This window comes from Morchella sextelata, assembly GCF_020137385.1.
Source record: "Morchella sextelata strain SCLS chromosome Unknown scls_16, whole genome shotgun sequence".
NCBI lineage: Eukaryota > Fungi > Ascomycota > Pezizomycetes > Pezizales > Morchellaceae > Morchella > Morchella sextelata.
The window spans coordinates 1573715-1586947 of NW_025408631.1; the positions used below are offsets into that span (position 1 = coordinate 1573715).

The 13233-nt window shown below is 47.2% G+C and overlaps 4 protein-coding genes across 4 annotated transcripts; 3 read left to right on the forward strand and 1 right to left on the reverse strand.

Annotated features, from left to right (window-relative positions):
- Window positions 1–7145: 7145 nt before the first annotated feature.
- H6S33_004122 (uncharacterized protein) lies at window positions 7146–7523 on the forward strand (the record flags this gene model as incomplete). Its single annotated transcript, XM_044835494.1, has 1 exon — window positions 7146–7523. The coding sequence occupies one exon, from the start codon at window positions 7146–7148 to the stop codon at window positions 7521–7523; it is 378 nt and encodes a 125-aa protein (XP_044691656.1).
- A 543-nt stretch (window positions 7524–8066) lies between these two features.
- H6S33_004123 (uncharacterized protein) lies at window positions 8067–9164 on the forward strand (the record flags this gene model as incomplete). The annotated part of the gene is made up of 1 exon (XM_044835495.1): window positions 8067–9164. The coding sequence occupies one exon, from the start codon at window positions 8067–8069 to the stop codon at window positions 9162–9164; it is 1098 nt and encodes a 365-aa protein (XP_044691657.1).
- A 1090-nt stretch (window positions 9165–10254) lies between these two features.
- Window positions 10255–10884, forward strand: H6S33_004124 (uncharacterized protein; the record flags this gene model as incomplete). The annotated part of the gene is made up of 3 exons (XM_044835496.1): window positions 10255–10406; window positions 10467–10655; window positions 10728–10884. 3 exons carry the CDS (start codon window positions 10255–10257, stop codon window positions 10882–10884), a joined length of 498 nt encoding a protein of 165 aa, XP_044691658.1.
- Window positions 10885–11191: 307 nt separating this feature from the next.
- H6S33_004125 (uncharacterized protein) lies at window positions 11192–11683 on the reverse strand (the record flags this gene model as incomplete). The annotated part of the gene is made up of 1 exon (XM_044835497.1): window positions 11192–11683. The coding sequence occupies one exon, from the start codon at window positions 11681–11683 to the stop codon at window positions 11192–11194; it is 492 nt and encodes a 163-aa protein (XP_044691659.1).
- Between the last annotated feature and the right edge of the window lie 1550 nt (window positions 11684–13233).

Consider the following 13233-nt stretch of genomic DNA (forward strand, 5'->3'; position numbering starts at 1 on the left):
GCAGGGTAGGAGATGTCGCATCTTTGTTAGCCGGTCAACCACTACCATAATTGCATCGTACCCTTCACTTTCCGGTACGCCAGTAACGAAGTCCATCGATACCTCCTGCCATGGTTGTTCCGGAATCGGTAAAGGTCGAAGTACGCCGAGTTTTCCATGGGTGTTGGGTTTGCTTCGTTGACAGGTGTGGCAGTTCCGAACATAGCGGGCAATATAATTCCGCATAAGGGGCCAATAGTAGTCTCGACTGATGAGTTTGAATGTTTTTTCGCATCCCGGGTGTCCGGCGGAGGCAGCGTCATGGTAGAGTTGGAGGATTCGGAGCTTGAGAGGGTTGTAGTCGGGTACATATATGCTGCCTCGGTAAAGCAACCGGCCTTCAACTTCGGTGCATTCGGCGAGTGATATGTCCTTTGATTGTCGATCGCCTTTATTCCGCATATCCAGTATCTTTTGGGGAAACGGGTCAGCGCTATATCCTTCATCGAATAATTCCTGCAGTGAGACTTTCTTTTCAGCGGGCTCATTTGAGAAAGAACCCGCCAACAAACTTAGCTTTGCATCGAGATTTTCCTTCTTCAACACAACTTGACTCTGATGCAATTGTTTTTCATCCCCCTCTCCAGGGAGATCTCCTGATCTTCTTGTCAACGCGTCCGGTTTCCCTCCTTGTTTCCCTGGTCGGTATTTAATAACAAAATTAAACCGTGACAGGTATTCTGCCCACCGTGCTTGTCTCCGGTTGAGTTGTTTGGTACTCATAAAGTATTCGAGATTCTTATGATCGGATATGACGGCGATTGGGTGTGCAGCCCCTTCAAGTTCCGGTCGCCACTCCTCAAAAGACCCAATGATTGCCAATAATTCCTTGTCGTAAATCTCGTAGTTGCATTCGGCGGGGGAGTGTTTTTTCGAGAAGTATGCAACAGGTCGGAGGATACCATTGTCATCGTATTGGGAGAGTACACCGGCGGAGACATAGTCAGATGCATCGGTTTCCACAGTAATTTCCTTCTCCGGGTCGAAATGGGTAAGAATGGGTGCCGTGGTAAAGGCTTCTTTGAGGGCATTGAAGGCGGTTTGGGCTTCGGATGTCCATCCAAATGATATGTCCTTACGTGTCAGTCTGGTAAGAGGAGAAGCCAGTTCCGAGAATCCGCGTATGAATCGGCGGTAAAAGTTAGCAAAGCCTAGGAATGCTTGTACATCCTTAACTGTTTTGGGGATGGTCCAATTCTTCACCGTCTCCACTTTCCTTGGGTCCATTTTAATACCATTGGGTTCGATAATCAGGCCGAGATAGGTGGTACTTTGTGTATGAAATTCGCATTTCTCTGGTTTTAGCACTACTCCATTTCTTTGTAGGGCTTCCAGGACCTTTTCAACGTGTACTTGATGTTCCTCGAAGGTGTCGCTGTAAATAAGGATATCGTCAAGGTAGGCTGTGCAGAACATATCAAGGTAACCACGGACGCAATCATTAATGAAATGTTGAAAGATGGCTGGTGCATTGGTAAGGCCGAAGGGCATTACGGTGTATTCGAAATGTCCGTAACGCGTTCGGAAAGCTGTTTTCCATTCTTCACCCTCAGCCATTCGGATTTGATTGTACCCTTGGCGAAGGTCAAGTTTGGTGTACCACTTGGCCTTGGAAAGGCGGTCGAGAGTTTCCCGGATGAGTGGCAGCGGGTAGCGGTTTTTGACAGTAAGTTCGTTGAGGCCACGATAGTCGACACAGAGGCGGAGTGTTCCATCGGCTTTTTTAACAAATAGGACAGGGGCACCGGCAGGCAAAGAGCTGGCCTGAATGAACCTCTTTTGAAGATTGTCCTGTATGTATTGTTTCAGCACAATGAGTTCCTCGCGGGACATACCATAAAGTGGCCCAAAAGGGGGCTCTTTCCCTTCCTTGAGCGGTATCTTATGATCGTAGGGGCGGCGAGGCGGCATCTCGTTAGCGAATTCTTCGTCCATCATTTTATGAAATTTCTTATACCGTGTTGGGACCCGGTTCCTCCAGTCTGGCTTAGGGGCCTCGCCCGTTGCTCGATCTATTTCCTCCATAGTTGTACTAAAGATTTGGAGTTTGTCTCTTCGAGCAAAGCGACAAAGAGCAGCTGAACTGACGAGGTGGAAACGGGGCGGTGGTGCAACCCCTCTAATGGGAACGGGTATAGGGGAAGAGTTGCACTTGCGTTTGCAGTATTCGGAGTCGAACAGTATGCTATTATCCTTCAACCATAATGTTGCGTCATGCAATTGAAGCGAGGGGATTCCGAGGACGAGTGGGTACGAGCCGAGTTTGGTAACGAAGAAGGGGGTAGTTTCATGGTGGGAGTCAATGGATAGCGGCAGATAGCAGAGGTGGGTAATTTGTCCGGAAGATATGGACCGACCGTCGATGACTTCAAGAGTGCGGGGTGATTTGAGGGGGAGAAATGGGAAGTTGTTATGGCGCGCGAATGTTTCATCAATGAATGCGAATCCGGAGCAACCGGTATCGATCAGTGCGTGAGTTTGAATGGATGTTTTATTGTTTATAATTTTACAAGAAGCAACAAAATGATCTCCATCCAATTTATCCTCCACAGACGATACCGAGAAGCCAGAGATAGAAAACGCAGACAAAGGAGAAACATTGGAAGGTCCCGGGCAGGGGCCATTAATCAAGCCCGGGACTACTGAAAACCCGACTCAGAGGAGGCGGGACTAGCGACCGGTGGAGCGGCGGGGTCGACGGCCGTATGGCTGGGTGCGAGGAGGGCGCCTCTCATAACCGGTTGGTTACCGCGCGGGCGATTGGCAGAGGGGCAGTTGGCAAAGACATGACCGGGGTTGGCACAGTACATACAGAGATTGTTGTCCCTTCGCCATTGTTTTTCGGCGCCAGAGGTTTTGCGTTGTCCATTGACAAAAGTGTATCGTTGTTCAAGGGCAGGACGTTGAGTGGGGCGGCTTTGGAGAGCGGAGAGGTCCATTGGGGCGAGGCCTCCGGCGGTGTGAGATGGATGTGCGACAGCAGCGGGGGCGGTGAATTGTCCCATTGTATTCCGAATGGCCCGTTGTTCAGCTTTGCGGCCCCGAACCTGGTTATCGATTGTCATCAACATGGTGGCATAGGCTTCGACGGTGTTAGGCCTGTCTGTCCGGTATGTCATAGCGTCCTTCAGGTCTTCCGACAGTCCTTCGGCCAGGGCATCGATCTTGGCTCCCTCGTTGTAGTCTAGGTATGCCACGATGCGGAGGAACTGCGAATAATAGGTAGCGAAGTCCCCTTTGCCTTGCTTCATGGCAACGAGTTGGCGGCGGGCGGTATCCCGGGGGTCTGGGTCTCCAAACGAGGCTTCCAGGTGGGCAACAAAGGCAGTGACGGAGGAGAAGGGGGCGGCAGGGTTAGCATTAACGAGTGAAACGACCTGGTCAAGGGCCATTCCTTCCAAGCGACTGACGGCATAAATAACCTTTGCTGCCTCGTTTCGGAACCGATCGTGGTTGACTTCAAGTTTCATTCGAAGTTGGGTGGTGAATCCGGGGAGCTTGGTGCGGGTGCCATCGAATTTTTCAGGGTCTGGAAACTTTTCGGACCTGAAGGCGGGGACAGGGGCAGGGGGAGGAGCAACAGCAACGGGGACAGCGACGGTAGGGGCGGGGGCAGCGCGGGTGACATTGAGGTCGAGGTTGAGCCGGGTTATCTGCTCCTCGAGGTTGTCAATGGTTTCATTAGCGGCGGTGAGTTGTGCATGGAGGGTGTCCCTTTGGAGACGGACGCGCTGGACGAGGGTGGCGATGTTATCGAATAGTTCAGTAGAGTCGGCCTCATACATCTGCCTGAATCCTACTACATCGTTGGGTGCAGCCCATACAGGTGGGTCGGGGGTGGACATGTCGTACGGTGCGGATGACGACGCAACGTAATCTCAAGGGGGTGAGTAGTGAGTATTCCGCAGGGTACGAAGGGGATAATAGGAGACGGTATGGGAACTCGCAATAGGGGTACTACGGGACTCTAGCGTGGGTAAGGTTCGACGGGGCACGAAGGAAGTGAGGCAGTGGTCTTCTTGAAGAAAGAAGAGGACGGTAATATTATAGAGCAATAAACAACGTAGATACAGAAGACGTTGCGTAAAGAAAGAAGAAGAAGAAGAACACAAAATACAACCAAAACCCCCTTTAATATACTCAAGGAAATCCCAGCGATGACAAATCCAACATGACTCATACATTAACGATCAACAGAACCCGGTAGAACCCAATAGAACCTTTCTGACTAATCCGACTCTTCACAACCCCGTACCTCCACTAGTCGATCCATGAAATCTGACCTCAAAGACCATGACGTAACCCTTCATAAAGTGTTGGTATACCTTCTTTATTTTTTTTTATAAACATATGGTTAACTGACTAACGTCCCTGCCAGCCTCGATTAAGCAAAGTTTAATCGGATTATTGTGGCAGAATGTCGTGATCATGTTAGAGAATCAGTTCCCTTTGAACCGTTTGAGCATCATGTTGCGCCACCAGTAGAAACACACACAGGCATTGTGCGAGTTACTGCACTTTTGACGGCCTCTCTTGACCAATTCTCTCTTCGCATTGATGCGCTGTAAGTCACGTTCTCCATCAAACTGTCGATTTAAATGCTTGATTTATAGCTAATACTATATCTTCATGTCACAGTACTGCAGCCTTTGAAACCCAAGACCAAAGCCTCAAGCAGAGCAAATTGCCAACGTTTCTCTTGGTGATCTGTCTCCGTGCCCTGAAGGCCATTTCCATGCTAACTTGCACTTGTTGGCTACGACTTGTATCGCAATGTCTGATTATCTATGCTCATTGTACGCCTCTTCAAATTCACCACTTTGCCCACTTATTAATCTTAGGTGAACATAGGGAAACTCAAATGCTCTTGATCAAGGATATGGTTGCTCGCAAGGCAACGGAAAATGCGAATTGGGCACATACCTCTGTCTACCCACTGCCATAGCTGTATGCCACGGATATCTCCTGGGTTCCTCGAAAAACATCTCTCTATTGTGTTCTTTTCTAATTCCTACAGTTCGCACCGCGACGAAATGGGCTCCAGTGACCCCCCTTCTACCTCTAGCACACCCTTCACTCCTTCGGCGACTGCCCATGAGGCCAGCAAAACTCCTCTTGCGGTGGCCAACCCTGCAGATCTGGACGCCTTGTTGCAGAATATTTTTCAATGGTATGTAAATTGATTTGGCTTATATTTATAGTACTAATATTTTCGTTTATTCGACCGCAGTGATCCCCAACTTGAGGAAGACGAGACCATGTGAAATCCTCGCTTGTGCGTTCATCATATTTCCTGCCTGCGATATTGGAACCATAGCTTCTTATGTTAACATTTGCTGCGCACAGCCGTCATTCACCCAATCTGCATTTCTTTTTATCTTCACGCTCATTAACTGTTGCGCCTTTGCCTATTGTTCGTTCGTTACATTTATTGTTCGATTGCTCTCCCAGTTATCTGTACCCATCTCGCTATATTGTTCATCCTCTGTTTCCTGTTCGTTCTGTGTATCTATCTTTTCCCTTGCGTTTTGACATCACTCGTTTAATAGCAACAATTTCAATTTATATTTGCAATCGGGTTATGAAATAAATATTCGTTATGGCAGCCTACATTGATATGTTACTCTTGCGACCTCTAAAATACAATGTTCTTCGCTTGATGCCCAAAACTCTTTGCTTGATTTTGTTGCAGGTATTTTGTCCTCCGCTATGAATCAGGCCGAATTGATCGGCGTAATCCCTAGTCCACCCCCCGTCATCACCCAAAACACTATCTGTTGTTGTCTCCAGATATTATTATTGTGGGTACTATCGACACAGCCAAATCGTACTAAATGATGTTCGATTACCTGCGGCATATTCTTAGACGATAATTATCGGCCAAGTTGGAGCTCTCAAGCGATCGTACCCATAAGGGCCCATGTAACTGATATAGATTTAATCAATTAGATCTAAATGGAGCAAACTAAACCGGCAACCACTGGCTTCCCGTATTTTCCTAGTCTCCTGCAGTAGGGGCCTGATATATGGGAGGATAGAAACTTGACTATATGGGAAAGGTATACGTAGAATGTTGATAAACAAAAACATTGACTCCAAGCTACAACTATCGAGTGACAGACCTTGGAGGCATTGTACCACTGATGGATCCCATCGAGGCTTTAAAAATCCCCTCTCAGCTCTTTGCTCTATAATAAGTAACCTTGGCCTGCATATATCTGATTGAGTTGATGATTTGTTTGCTGCAAGCATTCAGGACTCAATAAACCGGCACACCCCGGTGAGCCCGCCGAAGTCAGCTGAGAAAACACATAGGATACTGGAGATGGTCCCAATACGTGCGCAAATAGACTTGTTCTAAGTCTTCCGATCTCTTCGTGAGATATCATAGTCATGATGTTGGTTTCATGACACTTAGATGCCGTCGCATTAACCGCGCCCAGATAATATTTCCCAGGTGCAATACAATCGGCTATTAGTAACGGATTTGGGTCCCCGGCTGTGTGGGGGTTAGCATGTAGCTTGCACATGGACGACAACTCAGTCCTTCGGGGTTTGAACGATTTCCCGACGATACCTCGCAGGAGGCGTTCTTTAGCAACGCCAGTAACAAAGATGATCATGTCTGGTAAATGAATGTTGTTAGAGTGTAGTAATTGTTCTGTACTTATGGGGTTCATGATGCGATGTGAATGGATGAGGATGCGTGTGTTATGCGGGCCTGCCGAAAGATCAAACTACGAGTGATGGTCACACGCCATGATGAGTTTGGTTAGCTGTGTTGAGGAGAGAGAACACCAACGTTTTAATGTAGGCGCGGCATGCACTAGCGTGTGTGGGCCCGGTTCCGATTAGCAAGGATCCTGACTCGCCTAATCCAGGAACCAGGAATCAGGAACCAGGAACCAGGAACCAGGAACCAGGAATCCAGGAACCAGGAACCCGGGACCAGATAATGAAAGCGTGCTTGGCTGGTTAGCTTGGTTGCTGAGACAATTGAAGATTGCTGAAATAATGACTAAATGCTCTACCCCTTACAGTTAAATAGCCCCCAGGGGATTATCATCTACCTAAACATACCTAAACATTCAGACACGACAATAACAATGGCAAATAGGTTTCCAAAGCACGAGGCTGCCCGACAAGGCGGGAAATCTTTCTATGCGGGTATCGTATGGCTTCGGTTTGAATCGTTTGCAGCTTCTTTAAAATATTTAGTACGGGAATTAAGCATTAAAAATATCGAGATATTAAAGACGATCTTTCGAACAGATGGTGTACTTTTCAGGGAAAACCCTTTGAATCGTATCCCAATCTTACTCACTGCAACGGCTTTCACATCTGCAATCGAGAAAGCGAGTATTGGGAAGGATGACATTAACGGCGATCCTCCGTATTATCTACTTCCTATGCGCAAGGGGTCGATCCAGCATCTTCATGGTCATCATCGCCTAGTGCCGCCGAAGACATCATCTCACAAATAGATTGTTGGTGGGGAGTTGACATCTACATTGAAGGTATTGAAAAATTGAACGCGCAGACCACCCTTAGCCCATAGTCTAACCGCGCGCAGAGTTTGCTTCGGACGAAGATTTATACTATCTACAGCACTAATATGCAAATTTGGCCAATATCACTGATGGGGAGATATTTGGAAATATACGTTTGAGTTCCAGAGAAAACAATATATTTACTCAACAATTCTGGTGGTCAAGGCTTAGTCGCTTGAAATCCCGGGACTTAAAACAGCTTTTGCGCAGTGCGAGATTCCGTGTCAACTTCGACAAACTGCTGGACATACCTGGGTTGTGGCCTGCGGTGCAGCTTGGTGCTTTGCACAAACTCCTCCCGCTGAAATGTGACGAGGTGGGTCCTCGTGATTTTATTCCATCCGGCCATATGTCTTATGTTATCTAATTCGTCTCTTATGTCACAAAGTAGCCCGTTATCTCGATTGGGTGTCTGTAGCTTGTGGTGAATTGGCCGGCCCCAATCACCCACTGGTCGATCGTGAGTTGGCAGACACGATGGAATTCTGTGCCCCTGCGGTCTCCGATGTCAACCGGGGCGTTCTCACTCGTTTGTGCGATGTACCTCGCAATGGTGGCAAGGACGCAATTTACGAGAATATCCGAAGGGCCAACGACAGAATTCCCACACTGCACTCGCTCTATCAGGATCTGAAATATCTCGAGACAGTGGCCAACCCGATAAAACTGTTAGCCGGTCCCACAAAACTAACTGTACAACAATCTTTGGAGCATATATTCGTTGAGGATCAGCATGCATTCGAGGAATCTTACTGGAAGTTATGGTTATTTAGCATGAAAAACTTTCATAAATTGTTCACCGCTATCATGGTGCGAAAGAACGCCAATCGTCCCAAGCTAATATGCGAACAAAATCTTCATATTCTTGCAGAATTTGCGCAGATTGCTGATGAGCTTGGGTTCAGCTCCAGTCAAATCGACAAGTACATAGAATCAACCCCCGTAATCATTGTCGCGCGAGAATTCTTTTCGAAGTTTAGGCCTCGCGATGTGTACGTATACGATAACGGAGTCTTTGAGGAGGAAATCCGGAATCTCAGTGCAGGCTTGTGCAGGTTTCAAAAATGTGCGAAGTCCACAAGGAAGTCCGCCCTGACCGGCGAAAATCCGGTGAAGGTTACGAGGAGAACCGGTCACCCTTTCGAGAATCACCATGAGCGTGATGCTGACAACTTCATATTGGAAAACATGCTTGGGCTCCTGCCCCTAGAGAGAGATAACGATATTACGACGTTTTTGTGCCGAAGATCATGGTTCATCGCGTTCTTTGTGGAGTTGGCTCTATATTCGAATAAAGAGTATTTGACATGCCCCAGCGTTCTCAAGCAACTCCCCAAGATCCAGACCTACCCCCTCCCGAGCGAGGCCGAGTCTCCCCTCTCAGTAGAGGGCCAGCCCCTTCGTGCTCCCGAGGGTCATCTCCCCCCCACACATGAGTTCACACCTCCTCCTCCTCCTCCCGAAGCACAATCTCCTCCGTCCTTATCACCTGGCCCGGGAATGAGTCGTAGACGACCCCGTTATTCGTCGAATGGCGCCAACAAAAAAAAGGCGGGTTGGGTTGGAGCCCCATGACGACACAGAATAGACTATCTCCGTATATTATCTTACCGAGCTACTTGTATTAGTGAAGGAAGTGATTCGCCGTTGCGCACTAAATGATCTTATCTGTTCTCTGATTGACTGGGAAGTGCGGGTTCTCGAGGACGATCATAGTGGGCAGTTGGTTCCCACTGGTGCAATAGTGGATGCACTATACCATTTGTACCCTGGTATTCGTGTTTGTCTTATGGAGGAGAATGGTCAACTTATTTCGTGATCTCATGTACATAATACAACTTTTAAGGTTTATATTCATTAAATAGAAAGATCTAAATTTCTCCTCACGCATGACACGCAAGCACAGTGTCTTTGATACGAAGTTCCTCCTCATCCAACCCCCTGCCGACTACAAGAAGCGAGTCGTTGACCCTTTCTCCATCGAGAAGGATGAAACTGCGCATAAACCGCTAAAAACTATTAGCAATTGTGACATTTCAGGATGCATGTATAGAGCTCAACCTCAGTCTTGCCCCTGTCGAGCTCTCGGCCCAGCTCTATGTCCTCTAATTCATAAATTCGTCGCAAGTCATTGACATGGCAACGCAAACTACCTGCTGAGCGTATTCTTCCGAGTTTGTGATTGAATATGTACCGAATCATTTTGTACGGCAAGCCTTCTAGATGATAAAAAAGTAAGAGAAATGTCTCTGTTCTGGACCATGGAGTGGTTGTGTCCATCGTTCTGATCAGTGGCGGGACACCTATGGCGGGGGAGATGAGGTGTGTGAGGAAGAAAAAGAAATCGAAGCAACTCTGAAGTTGGGTCTAGGGTCTGAGTTGAACTAGTAATGGGCATGAGCCCCGTTACCACTTTTATTATCACCCTTACATTGTCCTTTACGAACCATGACTCGTGCGCTCGTCATGAGTCGATCCCCACTTTAGCATCTTCAAGAACCGATAAAGACACACTCACCTCGCTCAGGTAGGCCACTCTCACCAATAATATTTAACAATCGCGAAGATGAGCTCCAGTAACACCAGCAAACCTGACAACCTGGGAAATTTCAAAACACACCTGTGCCATGAAAACTATGGTGACATGAGCATGAGGACAACTACAATGAACACCATGAACCCAATATGCACCAATACCGGTGGTAGCCCAGGTGATAGGAGTGCGAACCAGCATGCTATGAGCGTAACTACCATGATCTCGGCGAGCAGGATATCTCCCATCAACCTCAATCTTTTCACCTCTGAAGAGTGGGATCGGTTCTTTGAAGCCAGCGAAGGGTTCAAATACTCGCCAACCATCACCATATCATGATTTAGCCCTTGTTTTGGGGGAGGCTCTTCGGCAAACACCCTGACGAGTGGCACTCAGGACCCAAGCAAGGAGTACGCGTTAGACAGAACATTGCCCGTCGATGAGTCGGCCGAATTCGCGCGGGTAGAGAAGCTGGTTCAGGCTGAGAAGGAGATTGAGGCCTTGAAAGAGCAAAATATCGTGCTCCAAAACCGGTATATATCACCATCAGGCTCTTTATTCTCTTTGTATCGATGGCTCGACCTAACACTCAAGTCAATATACAGGGTAGCCAATCTCAAGAGTGAAGTAACGCAGGTTACAGTTTGGAGCCAGAATCTTCAAACATATTTATTTGATTACAGCTCTTGGGCGAGGGATGCTATGGGGGAAGTTATTAGCCACATCAGTGATGACTGGGTGATGGATGGGGAGGTAGAGTAGTGTGGTTCTATGTCTTTTTTTTGAGGTTTCATGTAGGAGAAGTGGCAAAGTAATTCCCTCGATTTATATCACGTGTGGGTAGCTAGCTTGATTATATGTCAAGTGAGTGTAGTGTTAATTTGATGCCGAGCCATCGCCACGAATGAGATAATTTATTCCGACAAAAAACTTTTTACTTTAACGCTGCGAGAAAAATACTTTACCTCCCCCTCCTTAAGCACCGCCCAGAAAAAGATACTACCCATTGATGGAGCGCTGTCCGATAACTGTCCACGACTTGGCTACACAGGATAAGCTGAACCTGATATTAGGCTGTAATATCCGTAACCCATGCGAATTCTAGAGAAACTTCATCTACTTTGATGTTTACACTTTTGTTTGTGGCGACATAGGGGAGGGTGGGATTTACCTTCCTGACCGCCAATGCCGTCATTAAACCCCCTATTGCGGACAAGAATTCGGACATCTCTGATGTATATAGAGATGTGTTTCTTTGCATAACATCAGTATCTCTAATTAAGGCAAGCAAATGGGCACCAGGTTTGACTATCTCGATAAATATGTTGCCGAGGCTCTTGAGATCGTCATTGATCCTCATTTGTTCGGAATGAGAAAAGTCGGCGATCTTAACTTCTCCATCATAATTGAGTAGGATGTTCATGGGGTTAAGGTTACTGTGGACAATGCCATGATACTGCAAATATTCCAGCTCTTTTAGAATCTCACCAGCTACGGTCGCTATTTGGGGGACCTCAAATGGAAGGAGTGCGGAAAGCACTTGTCCGAGAGTAGTGTCCATCGGCTCGAGAAAGACCACCGGACCCTCGGGTGTCAGTCTATACTTGTAGTTTGAAAACAACACATGGGTCGGTATTCACAATTACGATATTTAGAACTTTTAAGTTTGTAGCCCGTTTTGTATTGCTTGATGGCTATAACGTCCCCATCCCACGATGGCTATAACGTCCCCATCCCACGATGGCTATAACGTCCCCATCCCACGATGGCTATAACGTCCCCATCCCACGATTTAGCAAAGATGATGATACCATCGAGCTTGAGGGTGAAGACTCTCTGATAATGATCAAAAGATGAGAAGGAGGAGGACGATGATGACGATGACGATGATGACGACGATGACGATGAGCCAAGGGCCAATGGGGGGGGCGTCGGAGACAGAGGAGGTAAGAGAGATTGCGAAAACGGTGAACCTCACTCGAACATGTCGGACCGGGCTGTCTTGCATTTTTGGCTCTCATGGCTGAACATTGCGTGTGTGTTTTTTCAGGTGGTCCTGAGCCTAGCATAACATGACAGATATACTACCGTGAGATGGGTTTTTATAATAAACTTTATTTGATAATGGGGCCAGGTAGCTCGTTTCATAACAAACTATGTTCGCTATTCCAAGATTCTAGCGACAGAAAGAGCGTCTTTCAGAAATAGCCATTCGATCATTGGATGCAAGATTTAGTGGCCAAAATTTGGATATCCAATGTATCAGGAATTGTGGTAAAGAGATCCATGAGTTGACGGTCAACTGGGCGGTCAAATTTTTTCCTTGGTTCACTTAACCAATTCTGTGAGCTCCAGAATCAAACAATCCTTCCTTCTATCTCATACAACCCATCACAGTTTGGGTCGATAAGCGCGCGCATTCAGCGTATACACCTGCGGCTCCTTGGCTTCCAATTTTAGGTGTAAGATTACCGCATAAATACACCTCGGTTTAAGTATACATCGGTTTCCCCGTTTGAAGTTTAAAGATACATTGATAATGTACGCAACAACAGTCTACGTTATTTCAATTGGGTGTGTTTTCTTACTATGGGTGTCCTTCACGGCTGGGCTTGCCACTGTCCTGAGTGTCTACAAAGCCTTCATCTCCACTGCATACAATCACCTAGCATGCCAGACTCCCCAACTGCTAAGAGGGAACACCAACGTCACTCGCACAGAGGCCCCCCTATATCTTGTGTATATAATCGGGGATATTATCGCCATCTTCGTTGAAGACCTTACCCGCAAGGAAATACAGAGCCGAGCTGGATTTCCCGCTTTGATTAATATGGCTCCTTTGGTCTTGGTCGGAAGACCTAACAACCTTGTCAATAGCTAAATGATTTCTTAGCGCACACAGGAGCGCCTGCATACAGTGATACAGTACATGGTGCTTGTACAATCCGTAATATGTACCGCTATTGGTATCTCCATTAACCAGAACCAAAGAAGTTTCTCGGAGTATATTGAGGTAGGTGGTATCACCTTTCTCTGCGTCTTCATGGCTAAGTTTTGTCATAGCCTGACGTTCAAACCATTTCGTGCACTGCATATGCTTGTGACGCTTCT